This window comes from Bubalus kerabau, chromosome X, assembly GCF_029407905.1.
Source record: "Bubalus kerabau isolate K-KA32 ecotype Philippines breed swamp buffalo chromosome X, PCC_UOA_SB_1v2, whole genome shotgun sequence".
Lineage (NCBI taxonomy): Eukaryota > Metazoa > Chordata > Mammalia > Artiodactyla > Bovidae > Bubalus > Bubalus kerabau.
Window position 1 is genome coordinate 59,012,269 of NC_073647.1, and position 18,318 is coordinate 59,030,586.

Consider the following 18,318-nt stretch of genomic DNA (forward strand, 5'->3'; position numbering starts at 1 on the left):
TATGCATATCCATGGCTGATTCATGTTGAGGTTTGACAAAAAACAACAAAATTCTGGAAAGCAATTATCCTTTAATTAAAAATTAAATAACTTTTGAAAAGGCTTAGTAAAGAGAAAAAAAATAAAAATAAAAACAAATAGGAAAAATCTTCTTCACTAACCTCATGTCTATCCCCAGATACTCTCTCTTGTCTTTCCAATTTCTCAGCCAAATGTTTCAGAAAATATGTTTCAGCTGTCTTTACTCAGAAATTTGGAAAGTGTTTTTTTTGTGTGCATGCATTTTTTTTGCACACCTCCCTCTTCCTCAAACTCATATCTAATTGATCAGAAAGTATTACTCATTTTACCTTCTAAATAAAGTTGATTCCATTTACTTCTTTTCATTTCTATTATTTTAGTTCATACCATTGCTCTGTCTTGCCTGGACCACTGCAAACCTAAATCCTAACAGTTCTCCCTTCCTCTACAGTTCCTCTCTTTCAAATTCTTTTTACTAACAGAAACCAGAACAACCTTTTAATTGCAAACCTTATTATGTCAACTCTGTCCGCTGCCCTCAGACAGATACCTATAATAAACCCCTTCAATGACTTCCCACTGCTTTTCAGACAAAAAAAAAACAAATTCTTAGCTGCATGATCTGTATAAGCCCACCTCTCTTCACCTTTCTTACCATGTTCCCCCTTATTCTCTATACCATAGACACACTTTTTTTTTTAATTCTATGAATAAGCCATTTTTCTTCCTGTCCCAGATCTTTGCAAATGCCCTCTCCTTCACCCAGAACCCTAATCATCACGGTATCCTCAATCTGCTATGTCTAGTTGATTTATACATATCCATTACATTTTAGTTCATGTCATTTCCACAGAGAAACCTTCCAGGTCACAACCCCTTTATTTCATGTATACTCATACATAACACTTTCCCTTGTCAGAGCAGCAATTTAGAATTTATTTACATGACTGAGTTATTAATATCTGTCTCCCTCACAAGATTGCAAGCTCCATGAGAATAAGGATAACATTCTTGCTTACAATTGCATCTACAACATCTAACACAGTGCCAGGCTAAAAGTAGGCATTCAGTAAAAATGTCTGTTGACTAAAAGGGCAAATGGAGGCCAACAAGGATTATACCCCCATCACTGAAACTGTTCTTAAAGGTGCTAATAACTTTGTTACTAAACAGATGTTTTAAAATTCTTATTTCACTTGGTCGCTCTGCAGCATATGAGAATTTTTTTTTTTTAACAGGTGCTCCCTGAGAAGTTTTCTCCCTTTGTTTTTCAAGACAATCAATGTCTTGGACTTCTAGGTTTATTCATTTTCAGGGCCTTTGTCTAGTTCCTCTTCCTCTGCTAATTACGTCAACATTCATGGTCATCAGGATTCTTTTATTTATCCTTTTCACTACTAATTTATACTCTCTCACTGGATAATATCATCTGCTCTCATTGCTGTAATTAACTTGTCTGTTCTGAAAACTCTCAAACCTATATCTTCAACCCAAATCTCTTCACTAACCATTGGCCCTGTGTACCTGGTGGCCAACTATACAAATTTAGGTGGCTATCTTACACGCACCTTAAATAGAACATGTCTAAAATTGATTGCTTTGCCTTCCATGCTCAATTTTGCTCTTTGGTGTTTTCCATTTCAACAAATGATACTGTCATCCACCAAGCTTATTAAGTTAGAAACCTGGTAGTCATATATGATTTCTCCATTTTGTCTTCTAACACATCAAGTCAGTGTCCATGCTCTGCTGGATCTATCTGCTGAATTCCCTATTAATCTCATCCATTTTTCTCCATCTCCACTATCACTACAGTTGTTCAGGGCACCAAGATTCTTGCCTAGAGTATTAAACAAGCATATTACTGTTCTCCCTGACTCCAGTTTTACACTACTTAATTAATTCATTCATTGTTCTTCTTCTTTTATTTTTTTTATTTTTTTATAGTGGACTTTATTATTATTATTATTTTTACTTTACAGTATTGTATTGGTTTTGCCATACATCAACATGCATCTGCCACGGGTGTACACGTGTTCCCCATCCTAAGCCCCCCTCCCACCTCCCTCCCCATACTATCCCTCTGGGTCATCCCAGTGCACCAGCCCCAAGCTTCCTGTATCCTGCATCGAACCTGAACTGGCGATTCGTTTCTTATATGATATTATACATGTTTTAATGCCATTCTCCCAAATCATCCCCCCTCCCTCTCCCACAGAGTCCAAAAGACTGTTTATACATCTGTGTCTCTTTTGCTGTCTCACATACAGGGTTGTCATTACCATCTTTCTAAATTCCATATATATGCATTAGTATACTGTATTGGTGTTTTTCTTTTTTCTTTCTGGCTTACTTCACTCTGTTTTTTTTTATTTATTTTTTAAATTTATTATTATTATTTTTTTTACTTTACAATATTGTATTGGTTTTGCCATACATCAACATTATTTTTGGTAGAGTCACTATCATTCAATATTGCATTTTATCATGCTATTCCTTTAATAGAAATATTTTTTCATTGGTCATAGGATAAAGCCATAGCTCCTTTGGAGAATTTATAAAGTCTTTTCTTTTTCTTGAGCTTCCTGTCTTGCCTTAATCTATAGATATTTGATCTTCCAGCCATGCTAAGCCGCCTTACTGTCTGCTAACATGTCATGCATCCTCTTACCTCAAGGTTTTCACACAAAATCCTCTCTTTGTCTCACTGCAGTACCCTCGACCAACACTTCACCCAGCTAAATCCTATGCATTGTTCATATCTAACTTCAAATCATTTCTTCTAGAGAGCTTTCCCTGACTGCCATCACATTCCAGATTATGTACTGTTCTCCCATGCTCCTGTAACTTGCTATATTTCTCCTGTATTGGCACTTATTATACTTAACTGTTGGAGAAGGCAATGGCAACCCTCTCCAGTATCTTGCCTGGAAAATCCCATGGATGGAGAAGCCTGGTAGGCTTCAGTCCATGGGGTCGCAAAGAGTCAGACACGACTGAGCGACTTTACTTTCACTTTTCACTTTCATGCATTGGAGAAGGAAATGGCAACCCATTCCAGTGTTCTTGCCTGGAGAATCCCAGGGATGGTGGAGCCTGGTGGGCTGCCATCTATGGGGTCGCACAGAGTTGGACACGACTGAAGCGACTTAGCAGCAGCAGCAGCAGCATACTTAACTGTAATCTTACCTATTTTCTCATTATTTTCTCCAGTATATTGTAAGCTCCATGATGACAGGGATTATGACTCTTAATAACTTTTACATCCTCATCTCCCTAACACAGTCCAAAGCACAATTCAGGTTTATAATATATATTGAGAGACTAAATAAATTGTCCCAATGTAATACCTTTTGAAACTATGTTTTAGAATAGTGAAGGAGATTAGGATTACATTGATAAATTTTATACATATTATTATCATTTGTTATTAATACATCCATTTCTTAGATAACAAGACTTAAAGACCAGGTTTGCACAGGTTCTATTATAGAATTATATTCATTTACGTAGTTAAATGCTTTGTTATTTTTCACAAGAGACTTATAATTTGGGAACATTAATTCCCTCATCTTCAAAGCTAAGATCATTGAAATGGATAATCCCTAATGTTCCATGTGATCTATGATTATATGAAATTGCAGGTATGTTGATACTACTCAAAAGCAGTTAAAACTATAAAATCAGCAACACTGAGTATTTCCTTGTATTATAACTGAGTTTTTTGGTAAGGAGGAGGAGGGGTTTGATTATTCTGATAAGCTAAGAGTGTTCTACTGAAAAATTCTCCTAGTAGTCTAATCTGACAGCATACAGAATGGCCAAAAAAAGCCTAGTCAGGTGATATTGTAAGTCAGAGTTATGCACCAGAAACCACAGGTGCTGAGAAGCAACTTTAATGAAGAGAATGCAGTAGGACACAAATTTAGCAGCCATGGAACTAAATAATGCAATGATAGCTAAAGTGGAGAATGATGAATGATGTCAAAGTGGTAAAAATCAAGAGACCAGGTATTGCTGTACAGCTGTGGCTCCTGGTTAAAAATGGCTGGCTGCTTCCAGAAGCCACTGAGGCATGGGAAGTACAAAACTTCCCTCACTGAAACAATGTATAAGCTGCCCAAACCTCCTCCTCATTAGTCAGGCTTGTTGGCCTTTGACCTCGCACAGTCTTTGTGACATTGTTACCAATGATACTTCCGAAACATCTGCTCTCAAGCTGTCCATGGCAGACAGCAAATCTAATGGCACCAAAAAGGAATGACAGGAGACCCATTAACATGTAGTGAGGGTGGGAAACAACACAATAACCATGATTAGGGACCACCAAATCTGTTAGCATTTCTATACCTAGCTGACTTACTAGCACACAATTGGAAAGATTCTTTTGCGTTCATAATGTCATTAATAAGTCAAAGAACAAATTAAATTATTGCCGAACACTAAGTGTATGATGTTACCTATAAGTCAAAATAAGGGTGGTGCAATTTGATCCTTTTTATTTGTGCAGGATAGACTGCAGATTTAGATAAACTGCTATTTTAGCATAATATTCATTTATTCATTCACTCATTTTTTCACTCATTCACTTGTTTAATCTACTGAACAAATATTTAAGTTCCTACTCTTCTAGATCTTTCCCATTCAATTGTTTTCCTCTATTTCTTTGCAATGATCACTTAGGAAAGCTTTCTTTTTTTTAATTTAAATTTATTTATTTTAATTAGAGGCTAATTACTTTACAATATTGTATTGGTTTTGCCATACATAAACATGAATCCACCATGGGTGTACATGTGTTCCCTATCCTGAATCCCCCTCACAACTCCCTCCCCGTACCATCCCTCTGGGTCATCCCAGTACACCAGTCCCGAGCATCCTGTATCATGCATCGAACCTAGACTGGAGATTAGTTTCTTATATGATATTATACATGTTTCAATGCCATTCTCCCAAATCATCCCACCCTCTCCCTCTCCCACAGAGTCCAAAAGACTGTTCTATACATCTGTGTCTCTTTTGCTGTCTCGCATACAGGGTTATCATTACCATCTTTCTAAATTCCATATATATGCGTTAGTATACTGTATTAGTGTTTCTCTTTCTGGCTTACTTCACTCTGTATAATAGGCTCCAGTTTCAACCACCTCATTAGAACTGATTCAAATGTATTCTTTTTAATGGCTGAGTAATACTCCATTGTGTATATATACTACAGCTTTCTTATCCATTCATCTGCTGATGGACATCTAGGTTGCTTCCATGTCCTGGCTATTATAAACAGTGCTGCAATGAACATTGGGGTACACGTGTCTCTTTCGATTCTGGTTTCCTTGGTGTGTATGCCCAGCAGTGGATTTCTAGGTCATATGGCAGTTGTATTTCCAGTTTTTAAAGGAATCTCCACACTGTTCTCCAGAGTGGTGGTATTAGTTTGCATTCCCACCAACAGTGTAAGAGGGTTGCCTTTTCTCCACATCCTCTCCAGCATTTATTGCTTGTAGACTTTTGGATCACAGTCATTCTGACTGGCGTGAAATGGTACCTCATTGTGGTTTTGATTTGCATTTCTCTGATAATGAGTGATGTTGAGCATCTTTTCATATGTTTGTTAGCCATATGTATGTCTTCTTTGGAGAAATTTCTATTTAGTTCTTTGGCTCATTTTTTGATTGGGTCGTTTATTTTTCAGGAATTGAGCTACAGGAGTTGCTTGTATATTTTTGAGATTAGTTGTTTGTCAGTTGCTTCATTTGCTATTATTTTCTCCCATTCTGAAGGCTGTCTTTTCACCTTGCTTATAGTTTCCTTTGTTGTGCAGAAGCTTTTAAGTTTAATTAGGTCCCATTTGTTTATTTTTGCTTTTATTTCCAGTATTCTGGGAGGTGGGTCATAGAGGATCCTGCTGTGATTTATGTCGGAGAGTGTTTTGCCTATGTTCTCCTCTAGGAGTTCTATAGTTTCTGGTCTTACATTTAGATCTTTAATCCATTTTGAGTTTATTTTTGTGTATGGTGTTAGAAAGTGTTCTAGTTTCATTCTTTTACAAGTGGTTGACCAGATTTCCCAGCACCACTTGTTAAAGAGATTGTCTTTTCTCCATTGTATATTCTTGCCTCCTTTGTCAAAGATAAGGTGTCCATAGGTGTGTGGATTTATCTCTGGGCTTTCTATTTTGTTCCACTGATCTATATTTCTGTCTTTGTGCCAGTACCATACTGTCTTGATGACCGTGGCTTTGTAGTTGAGCCTGAAGTCAGGCAGGTGGATTCCTCCAGTTCCATTCTTCTTTCTCAAGATTGCTTTGGCTATTCGAGGTTTTTTGTATTTCCATACAAATTGTGAAATTATTTGTTCTAGTTCTGTGAAAAATACCGTTGGTATCTTGATAGGGATTGCATTGATCTATAGATTGCTTTGGGTAGTATACTCATTTTCACAATATTGATTCTTCCGATCCATGAACATGGTATATTTCTCCATCTATTAGTGTCCTCTTTGATTTCTTTCACCAGTGTTTTATAGTTTTCTATATATAGATCTTTAGTTTCTTTAAGTCAATATATTCCTAAGTATTTTATTCTTTCCGTTACAATGGTGAATGGAATTGTTTCCTTAATTTTTCTTTCTGTTTTCTCATTGTTAGTGTATAGGAATGCAAGGGATTTCTGTGTGTTGATTTTATATCCTGCCACTTTACTATATTCATTGATTAGCTCTAATAATTTTCTGGTGGAGTCTTTAGGGTTTTCTATGTAGAGGATCATGTCATCTGCAAACAGTGAGAGTTTTACTTCTTCTTTTCCAATTTGGATTGCTTTTATTTCTTTTTCTGCTCTGATTGCTGTGGCCAAAACCCAAAACTATGTTGAATAGTAGTGGTGAGAGTGGGCACTCTTGTCTTGTTCCTGACTTTAGAGGAAATGCTTTCACTTTTTCACCATTGAGGATAATGTTTTCTGTGGGTTTGTCATATATAGCTTTTATTTTGTTGAGGTATGTTCCTTCTATTCCTGCTTTCTGGAGAGTTTTTATAACAAATGGATGTTGAATTTTGTCAAAGGCTTTCTCTGAATCTATTGAGATAATCATATGGCTTTTATTTTTCAATTTGTTAATGTGATGTATTACATTGATTGATTTGCAGATATTGGAGAATCCTTGCATCCCTGGGATAAAGCCCACTTGGTCATGGTGTATGATCTTTTAATGTGTTGTTGGATTCTGATTGCTAGAATTTTGTTAAGGATTTTTGCAACTACGTTCATCAGTGATATTGGCCTGTAGTTTTCTTTTTTTGTGGGATCTTTGTCAGGTTTTGGTATTAGGGTGATGGTGGCCTCATAGAATGAGTTTGGAAGTTTACCTTCCTCTGCAATTTTCTGGAAGAGTTTGAGTAGAATAGGTGTTAGCTATTCTCTAAATTTTTGGTAGAATTCAGCTGTGAAGCTGTCTGGACCTGGGCTTTTGTTTGCTGGAAGATTTCTGATTACAGTTTCAATTTCCATGATTGTGATGGGTCTGTTAAGATTTTCTATTTCTTTCTGCTTCAGTTTTGGAAAGTTGTACCTTTCTAAGAATTTTTCCATTTCTTCCACGTTGTCCATTTTATTGGCATATAATTGTTGATAGTAGTCTCTTATGATCCTTTGTATTTCTGTGTTGTCTGCTGTGATCTCTCCATTTTTGTTTCTAATTTTATTGATTTGATTTTTCTCTCTTTGTTTCTTGATGAGTTTGGCTAATGGCTTGTCAATTTTATTTATCCTTTCAAAGAACCAGCTTTTGGCTTTGTTGATTTTTGCTATGGTCCCTTTTGTTTCCTTTGCATTTATTTCTGCCCTAATTTTTAAGATTTTTTTCCCTCTACTAACCCTGGGGTTCTTCATTTCTTCCTTTTCTAGTTGCTTTAGGTGTAGAGTTAGGTTATTTATTTGATTTTTTTCTTGTTTCTTGCGGTATGCCTGTATTGCTATGAACTTTCCCCTTAGCACTGCTTTTACAGTGCCCCACATGTTTTGGGTTGTTGTGTTTTCATTTTCATTCATTTATATGCATATTTTGATTTCTTTTTTGATTTCTTCTGTGATTTGTTGGTTATTCAGCAGTGTGTTGTTCAGCCTCCATATGTTGGAATGTTTAATAGTTTTTCTCCTGTAATTAGCATCTAATCTTACTGCATTGTGGTCAGAAAAGAAGCTTGGAATGATTTCTATTTTTTTGAATTTACCAAGGCTAGATTTATGGCCCAGGATGTGATCTATCCTGGAGAAGGTTCTGTGTGCACTTGAGAAAAAGGTGAAATTCATTGTTTTGGGGTGAAACGTCCTATAGATATCAATTAGGTATAACTGGTCTATTGTATCATTTAAAGTTTGTGTTTCCTTGTTAATTTTCTGTTTAGTTGATCTTAGGAAAGCTTTCTTATCTCTCCTTGCTGTTTTTTAAAGTTCTGCATTCAGATGGATATATCTTTCCTTTATTCCTATGCCATTCACTTCTATTCTTTCCTCAGCTATTTGTAAAGCCTCCTCAGAAAACCATTTTCCTTTTTTGCATTTCTTTTTCTTGAGGATGTTTTTGATTAACACCTCCTGTACAACATTATGAGCCTCTGTCCATAGTTCTTCAGGCACTCTGTCTATCAGATCTAGTCCCTTGAATCTGTTTCTCACTTCTACTGTATAATTGAAAGGGGTTTGATTTAGGTCATATCTGAATGGCCTAGTGGCTTTCTCTACTTTCTTCAATTTAAGCCTGAATTTAGCAATAAGGAGTTCATGATCTGAGCCACAGTCAGCTCCCAGTCTTGTTTTTGCTGACAAGCAAATAGAGCTTCTCCATCTTTGGCTCAAAGAATATAATCAATCTAATTTTGATATTGATCATCTGGTGATGTCCATGTGATGACCATATGGTGATCTCTTCAACAAAATTGGAGGTATCAAGGGAACATTTCATGCAAAGATGGGCACAATAAAGGACAGAAACGACACGAAGCTAACAGAGCAAAAGATATTAAGAGGTGGAAAGAACACACAAAGGAAATATACCAAAAAAGATCTTGATGACCCAGATAACCACAATGGTGTGATTTCTGACCTAGAGCCAGATATCGTGGAGGGCAAAGTCAAGTGGACCTTAAGAAACATCACTGTGAACAAAGCTAATGGAGGTGATGGGATTTCAGCTGAGTTATTTCAAATCCTAAAATATGATGCTATGAAAGTGCTGCACTCAATATGCCAGCAGGTTGGAAACCTCAGCAGTGCCCACGGGACTGGAAAAGGTCAGTTTTCATTCTAATCCCAAAGAAAAGCAATGCCAAAGAATGTTCAAACTACTGCACAATTGCATTCATCTCATGTGCTAGCAAAGTAATGATCAAAATTCTCCACGCTAGGCTTTATCAGTACGTGAACCCAGAACTTCCAGATGTTCAAGCTGGATTTAGAAAAGACAGAGCAGCCAGATATCAAATTGCCAACATCCCTTGGATCATACAAAAAGCAAAATAATTCCAGAAAAAAACATCTAATTTTGCATCATAGGCTACATGAAAGACTTTGACTGTGTGGATCACAAAATCTGTGGAAAATTCTTAAAGAGATGGGAATACCAGAACCTTACCTGTTTCCTGAGAAATCTGTATGTAGGTCAAGAAGCAACAGGTAGAACCAAACATGGAACAATGGACTGGTTACAAATTGGGAAAGGAGTATGTCAAGCCTGTATATTGCCACACTGCTTATTTGACTTATGTACAGAGTACATCATGTGTCATTCCAAGCTGAATAAAGCACAAGCTGGAATCAAGATTGCTGGGAGAAATATCAATAACCTCAGATATGCAGATGACATATGGCAGAAAGTGAAGAAGAAGTAAAGAGCCTCTTGATGAAGGTGAAAGAGGAGAGTGAAAAAGCTGGCTTAAAACTCAAAATTCAGAAAGAGAAGACCATGGCATCCAGTCCCATCACTTCATGGCAAATAGATGGGGAAACAATAAAAACAGTGAGAGACTTTATTTTCTTGGGCTCCAAAATCACTGTAGATGGTGATTGCAACCATGAAATTAAAAGATGTTTGCTCCTTGGAAGAAAAGCTACGACTGACCTAGACAGCATATTAAAAAGCAGAGACATTACTTTGCTGACAAATATCTGTCTAGTCAAAGCTATGGTTTTCCCAGTAGTCATTTATGGATGTGAGAGTTGGATTCTAAAGAAGGCTGAGCACTGAAGAAGTGATGCTTTTGTTCTGTGGTGTTGGTGAAGACTCTTGAGAGTCCCTTGAACTGCAAGGAGATCAAACCAGTCAATCCTAAAGTAAATCAGTCCTAAATATTCATCGGAAAGACTAATATTGATGCTGAAGCTCCAATACTTAGGCCAGCTGATGTGAAGTACTGGCTCATTGAAAAGACCCTGATGCTGGGTAAGATTGAAGGCTGGAGGAGAAGGGAACAACAGAGGATGAGATGGTTGGATGGCATCACTGACTCGATGGACATGAGTTTGAGCAAGCTCCAGGTGTTTGTGATGGCCATGGAAGCCTGGCGTGTTGCAGTCCATGAGGTTGCAAAGAGTTGGACATTACTGACTGGCTGAACTTGTAAGTACTGAGGATGTAGCAATGAATAAAACAGATCAAGTTCCTTACCTTCATGGAGCTTACATTCAAGTGATATCAGAAAAAGAAAATCATACAAAATATATAATGATAAGTGTTATAAAGAGAGAGAGAAGCAGAGTAGGACTTCCTAGGTGACACAGTGGTAGAGAATCTGACTGCAGTGCAGGAGACAATACAAGAGACTTGGGTTTGATCCATAGGTCAGGAAGATCACCTGGAGAAGGGAATGGCTACCCACTCCAGTACTCTTGCCTAGGAAATCCATGGACAGAGGAGCCTGACAGGCTATGGTCCATGGGTCTCAAGAATTGGACATGACTTAGTGACTAAAGCACCACAAAAGCAAGAAATGAGAGTTGGGACAGGGGAGAGAGGTCTGCAGTTTTAAACAGGAAAACAGGGAAAGCTCCTCTAATAAGTTGACAGGACTAGAGAAGAGATAAGGAAGAGAAATTTGTGGGGGAAGACTTTCTGAGGCAAGGTGAATGGTAATGAAAAGGCCCTGAGGTAGAAGTGAGCCTCCAGATGAGAATGATAGCAGGGAGGCCAGTATGAGCGAGGGAAAATGAAACAGGATTTCATTTTATCTATAATAAAATTATTTTTGTTATCTACCTTGTAGTCTTTCTAGCTGAGAATGGTTTGTAAAAGATAACATTCTTTCTTCCAGATGCTTTTTGGCAAAGATAAGTGTGTTCCAGGATGCTGTTAAGGATGAACATTACTGAAGAGGAAAGTTCCCATCTGCAGATGCAAGATAAATTACAGGGTGCTCGGAGCTGGTGCACTGGGATGACCTAGAGGGATGGAATGGGGAGGGACGTGGGAGGGGGGTTCAGGATGGGGAACACATGTACACCCCTGGCAGATTCGTGTCAATGTATGGCAAAACCAATACAATATTGTAAAGTAAATAAATAAAACTGAGATTAAATATATTACCATTAATGAGACCATGTGTGAGCAAATTTCTTAAGTTTGGAGAGATTACATCAGTGAATGTAGAGTTATCACAGTTTCTTTTTTTCTTTCTCCTTGCTTCTGATGGAGATTTGAAAGAATCAATCTGGAACTATGGGGAATTGATCTCAGCAGTAGACTGGCACAGAAGGCCTCTCACAGGAAGACTTTTTTAGGATGACAACCTTTTTTGAGAAAAGAAGCTGTGTTTTTGTTCCCCAGAATGAAGACATCTGGAGCAGACCATATGTGTAGGGAATGGGGGAGTGGGAAATGAAGGCAGTAAGAGCAGGGAGTGGTGAAACACATTGATGTAGGTTATGGGCAATGTGGAAGAAAGATGATGTTTCTATGGTGACCCATAGACTGCAACCATTCATGTCTTCCCTTCCTCAAACTTATGTATGTATATGTATGCTGCTGCTGCTGCTAAGTCGTTTCAGTTGTGTCCGACTGTGTGCGACCCCATAGATGGCAGCCCACCAGGTTCCCCCGTCCCTGGGATTCTCCAGGCAAGAACACTAGAGTGGGTTGCCATTTCCTTATCCAATGCAGGAAAGTGAAAAGTGAAAGTGAAGTTGCTCAGTCGTGTCCGACTCTTAGCGACCCTATGGACTGCAGCGCACCAGGCTCTTCTGTCCACAGGATTTTCCAGGCGAGAGTACTGGAGTGCGGTGCCATTGCCTTCTCTGTTCCCCCTAGAGGTTAGCTATTTAAATTGCATATTGAATATCATAGATGATTCTTCTCTGACTATTTTTGCATTAAAGATAGTTTGTCCAGTATTCTAGCTTTGTTCATGTATTCATTATTATTGCTTTAACTTGTTAAATGCAGTTGATATTGTTGAACACATATATTCCTAAGACAATTTATGGCTTAAATGTTCAACTCATTTTTTAATATAGCAATAGTTTCAAAAACATCAAAATTTAATATACACATCTTTATTTGTATATAATTATCAATTTTTTTCATTTAATTTTTTAGAGACTATACTACAGAACTCCTAAAAGGGCTAAAACAAATAAAACATTATTTCTAAAAGTAAGGCTTGCAAAATTAATAATTAACATGACAAGGTTGTTAAATGTTTGACATCCTTAACAATGTAAGGCATAGAGCTAGCCCAGAAGACCATTAAGTAAATTTGATCTATATTATGGAGAAGAGTAGATCCTCGTTTCCTTAGGTAGATGCAGTAAACTAAGAAATCTTACTCTTAAAAAAAATTACTGGAGTATAGTTGATTCACAATGTTGTGTTAATTTCTGCTGCACAGCAAAGTGATTCAGTTATATTTTGTCATATTCTTTTACTTTATGGTTTATCACAGGATATTAAATATAGTTCACTGTGCTATACAGTAAGAACTTGTTGTTTATCAAATCTTTATTATAGAGTTTAGGTACTAATTTTAGAAAAGCTAACAACTCACTAACAACTTTGAACTTGTTCAGAGTTAAAAACGATGACACACCCACACGCTCTCTCAATACCTTTCAATAACCTGCCTGTTTCAACACTTGGTAGCTTCAGATCAGATTACTAGCTTTTACCTTTCTTTTTCACTTTTAGCAAGGTAATTGGAAAGGTGAAATTGATAGAAAGTTATACAATTCAGTGGTATTAATATTCCTGCATTACCTGTAGGAGTCATAGTCCGACTTGTTTTTCTCATAGACATTTGGTTACAAATCCAAATGAATATCTTTTAATCAGTCCTGGAAGAGAAATATCTCATCACAACCTGTTAAGAGATATTTGTGAAAAATGTAATGAAATGTTTAAGGTAGAAGGAAGAGACGTACAATACCAAGATTCTCATGAAAATGTATTTAGTCTATTGATGAACTCAAATTCCAAGTCTGAGTTTTGAAACAAAATTTCCATGGCATTTTAGCTAATCTGCAATGAAAGAAAGTGAAAGTGAAAGTTGCTCAGGACTGTCTGACTCTTGTGATTCTCCAGGCCAGAATATTGGAGTGGGTAGTTGTTCCCTTCTCCAGGGGATCTACAGTCTGTGGAATTCTGCAGGCCAGAATCCTAGAGTGCATAGCCTTTCCATTCTCCAGGGGATCTTCCCAACCAGGGATCAAACTGAGATCTCCCACTTTGCAGCCTGATTCTTTACCAGCTGAGCCACAAAGAAAGCCCAAGAATAGAGAAGTAGGTATCCAATCCCTTCTCCCACAATTTGTGACCACATGGACGATACAGTCCATGGAATTCACCAGGCCAGAATACTGGAGTGGGTAGCCTTTCCCTTCTCCAGTGTATCTAAAATCCATGGAATTCTCCAGGCCAGAATACTGGAGTGGGTAGCCTTTCCCTTCTCCTGGGAATCTTCCCAACCCAGGGATTGAACCCAGATCTCCCACATTCCAGGCAGATTCTTTACCAGCTAAGCCACAGGGAAAGCCCGAAAATATTGGAGTGGGTAGTCTCTTCATTCTCTCACTCTTTGTGATCACATGGAGTACACAATCCATGGAATTCTCCAGGCCAGAATACTGGAATGAGTAGCCTTTCCCTTCTCCTGGGGATCTTCCCAACCCAGGGATCGAACCTAGGTCACCCACATTGCAGGTGGATTCTTTACCAGCTGAGCCACAAAGGAAGCCCGAGAATACTGGAGTGGGTAGTCTATCCCTTCTCCCAATCTGTGTGACCACATGGACTATAAAGTCCATGGAATTCTCCAGGCAAGAATACTGGAGTTGGTATCCTTTCCCTTCTCCAGGGGATCTTCCCAACCCAGGGATTGAACCCAGATCTCCCACATTGCAGGCAGATCCTTTACCAGCTGAGCCACAAGGGAAGTCTACGAATGCTGGAGTGGATAGCCTATCCCTTCTCTCACTCTTTGCAACCCCATGGACTATACAGTCCATGAAATTCACTTGGACAGAATACTGGAGTGAGTAGCCAATTCCTTTTCCAGGAGATCTACAGTCCATAGAATTCTCCTGGCCAGAATACTGGAGTGCATATCCTTTGCCTTCTCCATGGGATCTTCCCAATCCAGGAATCCAACCCAGATCTCCCACATTGCAAGCAGATTCTTTACCAGCTGAGCCACAAGGGAAGCCCAATTATACTGGAATGGGTAGCCTATCCCTTCTCCCACTCTTTCGACCACATGGACTCTAAGTCCATGGAATTCTCCAGGCTAGAATACTGCAGTGGGTACCCATTCCCTTCTCCAGGCGATCTACAGTCCTTGTAATTCTCCAGGCCAGAATACTGGAGTGGGTAAGCCTTTCCCTTCTGCAGGGCATCTTCCCAACACGGGCTCAAACCCAAACTTCCCACATTGCAGGCAGATTCTTTACCAGCTGAGCCACAAGGGAAGCCCAAGAATACTGGAGTGGGTAGCCTATCGTTCCTCCCACTCTTTCTGACCACAAGGACCATACAGTGCATGGAATTCTCCAGGCCAGAATACTGCAATGGGTACCCGTTCAAACCCAGATCTCCCACATTGCAGGTGGATTCTTTACTAGCTAAGCCCCAAGGGAAGCCCAAGAATACTGGAGTGGGTAGCCTATCCCTTATCCCACTCTTTGTGACCACATTGACTATACATTCCATGGACTTGTCCAGGCCAGAATACTGGAGTGGGTAGCCGTTCCTTCTCCAGGTATCTTCCCAACCCAGATATCAAACCCAGATCTCCCACATTGCAAGCCAATTATTTACCAGCTGAGCCACAAGGGAAGCCCAAGAATACTGGAGTGGGTAGTCTGTCTCTTTTCCCAATCTGTGAGACCACATGGACTATTCAATCCATGGAATTCTCCAGGCCAGAATACTGGAGTGGGTAGACTTTCCCTTCTCCAGGGATTCTTCCCAACCCCAGGATCGAACCCAAATCTCCCACACTGCAGGCAATTCTTTAGCTGCTGAGCCCCAAGGGAAGCCCAAGAATACTGGAGTGGGTAGCCTATCCCTTCTCCAGCGGATCTTTCCCCCACCCAGCAATCGAACCAGGCTCTCCTGCATTGCAGCCAGATTCTTTACCAATGGAGCTATTAGGAAAGCCCCTTACGTGAACAGCTTTTTTTGCTCTACACCAAATACAAAATGCTCTCATTTCCAAATCCCTGAAAAACTCTTTGTGGTGACATCAAATAAATAAGAATCTTTTTAGTTTCTTTTACAGAAAAGAAAGTCAAATTTATTTAATTAAAAACTAGGAAAAAAAACTAGGATTAAAAATTAGCAAATACAGAAACACACACTCAAACATACACACACAAGTGCATTATGTATTGACTCACAGAGGGGAAATGCAGTGGTCCAAGACCCCTCAATATGGCTTGTCAGTTATAGGAGAAGAAATCCAAGTATGCGCGTGCACACACACACAGCGCAGGCACACAAAAAGGTACACTCAACAGTACACTCAATCTACTGTAAACAAAAATTCAGAATTAGTTTTCAAAGCTTCCTTTTTTAAATTCAAAAGATGCCCATCTCGGGTGTAAACATACATATATTTTTTCAGTGGTTTACTGTTGACATATTTTAAATATATTAGTGTTATTACATGCAACTATTTCCTGTATTTAACACCCTTTCGTTTTATCTTAAAGTCTCTAGCTTCAACCTACCAAAAGTTTCTGGTTGGTAGGAAGACAGGTGCCTTATTCTCTGTGAAATTGAATGTACTGGTTTTAAACACAAGTCACAAAATGTTTGATCAGCATTTCAACACATGGAAATAGTTACATTGATGCTTAAATTGCCATCTTCTGCGAAACGTTCCGCAACTCCAGGGTCGAAGACTAGGCAGTCACTGTTCATAAAGGCTGTTGCAATTCCCTCACGAATAGATAGAGGCGTGGCTTCCCAAATCAATCGCCGCCTATTACCATTTAGCTCAAGTCGATAAGTAAAACGTTCAGCTTGTTCGCGTGTTCCTATCAGCTGGACAACGGCAAAGAATTTCTGGTGACCATCGTAGCTTTCCAGTTTCTCCAAGAATAGTATGAAGTTAAACCCAAAACAGGACTGTATCATCACCCAGTCAAGGGCACCAGCCAGATTAATGTTGACTGCAAGGAAAACTACAACTTCTCCCTGCAGGGTTATAATGGAGTTATTATAGTGCTGCATCAGATGCGGCACTACCGCATCCATGGAGCCTTGCCACCCACAGGAAATACCAGGGCAAGGACAACGACAGGGCCTAAACTCACAGTGTTCTTCATGGTCTGCTTTTTCTGTGGGTGGCATAGTTACTTCACATCCAGAAGAGGCGTATTTACAAGGAAAACGTACTGAATTGGCCAGTTTCTCCATAGCCAAGTTGCGAATGGATGTCAGCGGGCCCCGGCAAGTTGGACAACTTGTGAGCTTTGGGCGACAGTTGCCACAAACAAGATGGCCACTCTGACACTGTATAATTGGAGGTAACACATAGTCAAAGCAGACCGGACACTCAAAAAGACTCGCCAAGTCACTGTTGGACACAGTGGTGTCAGTCAAGACAGGCGCCGAGGAGGCCGCACCGTCTGAGTTTCCAGTAGGTGACGCTCTTTCGGTTTGACGACTCATTTCTGTGGGGGAAGAGCGCGCCTCGGCCATCGGACCTTGCTCAAACACGCTCCGTCGTCGTCGTCGTCGTCGCCGCCACCAACGCCCGCCACCGCGGGCACAGCCACTGCCACTGCCTCTGCCTCATGCCAGTACCGACGGGACACTCTGGCTCGCCGCCGCCATTAGAGAGTGCGCCCAGCAACGGTCGCCGCGGATCCCCACTGTCCGCCGCCGGCGTTCCGCGCGTTCTCAAACTCGCGCGCGCTCCCGCTAAATATCTCACACTATGGCGGCCACCGCGGGGAGGCTCGGCCCCGCGCGCCTGTGGCCCGCAGGGGGCCAACAAGAATCTTTTTAAAGGAATAGGTCATTGTTACAGTCTCAGCATTCCTTGCCCAGAGCTATTTTGCATGGTGGGTCATAAGTTTTAGTCCTAGTAACTATTTTGGGAGCTCACCTACAATCTGGTGACATGGAAAAAGTATGAAATTAGAACTGCAATAGGAATAATCCAGAGTTTAAAAGATTAAATTAGTACTTAGCTACTTTTCATGTATAAAGGTGCTTTTCAAGCACTAATTAATCCGCTTAAAATCTCTGTGAGCATGGCTGGACTAGGAGAAACTCAGAGTTTTGAAGAGAGAAAAGTGAAAAGTTTATTTATTTTTATTTTTTTATTTTTTTAATTTTAATTTTGCTTTTAAACTTTACATAGAAAAGTGAAAAGTTTCTAGTGGAGCTGTATTTTTCCATAACTCATCTCCAGGCAGACTCTCCTAAATAGGTGTCAATTAAATTCTGCTTATCTGAACAGTCAGGCTGTTCAGTAGATTAAAAAAAAATTTTAGTTTTGCCTGAAACCCTTAGGAATAACCTAAAGTCTTAACCCACAGCGAAACAAAATCTCAGAATTGAGAAATCAAGGAAGCCCAGAACTATCCTGGATATTTGTACATATTCAGAGTCAGTGATGGACTATTATAAAACCAAATACACTGGTTTTAACTAGATTGGACATATTGCTAAGAAAATAACCAGTTACATCACCATGTCTGATTCTGTGCAGGTCAATAATTCATTTCTGACTATGGCAGTTTCATCAAACTTTTGGGGTGAAGAAATCCATGTGGGTGTCACTGACTGCTACTGGCAGGCCTG

The 18,318-nt window shown here is 39.4% G+C and overlaps 1 protein-coding gene across 1 annotated transcript; it reads right to left on the reverse strand.

The window, feature by feature from the left end:
- Nucleotides 1–16,122: 16,122 nt before the first annotated feature.
- On the reverse strand, nt 16,123–17,376 carry LOC129639332 (E3 ubiquitin-protein ligase SIAH1-like). The gene has a single exon (XM_055564423.1). It carries the CDS (start codon nt 17,206–17,208, stop codon nt 16,330–16,332), a length of 879 nt encoding a protein of 292 aa, XP_055420398.1. The 5' UTR covers nt 17,209–17,376; the 3' UTR covers nt 16,123–16,329.
- Nucleotides 17,377–18,318: the final 942 nt, after the last annotated feature.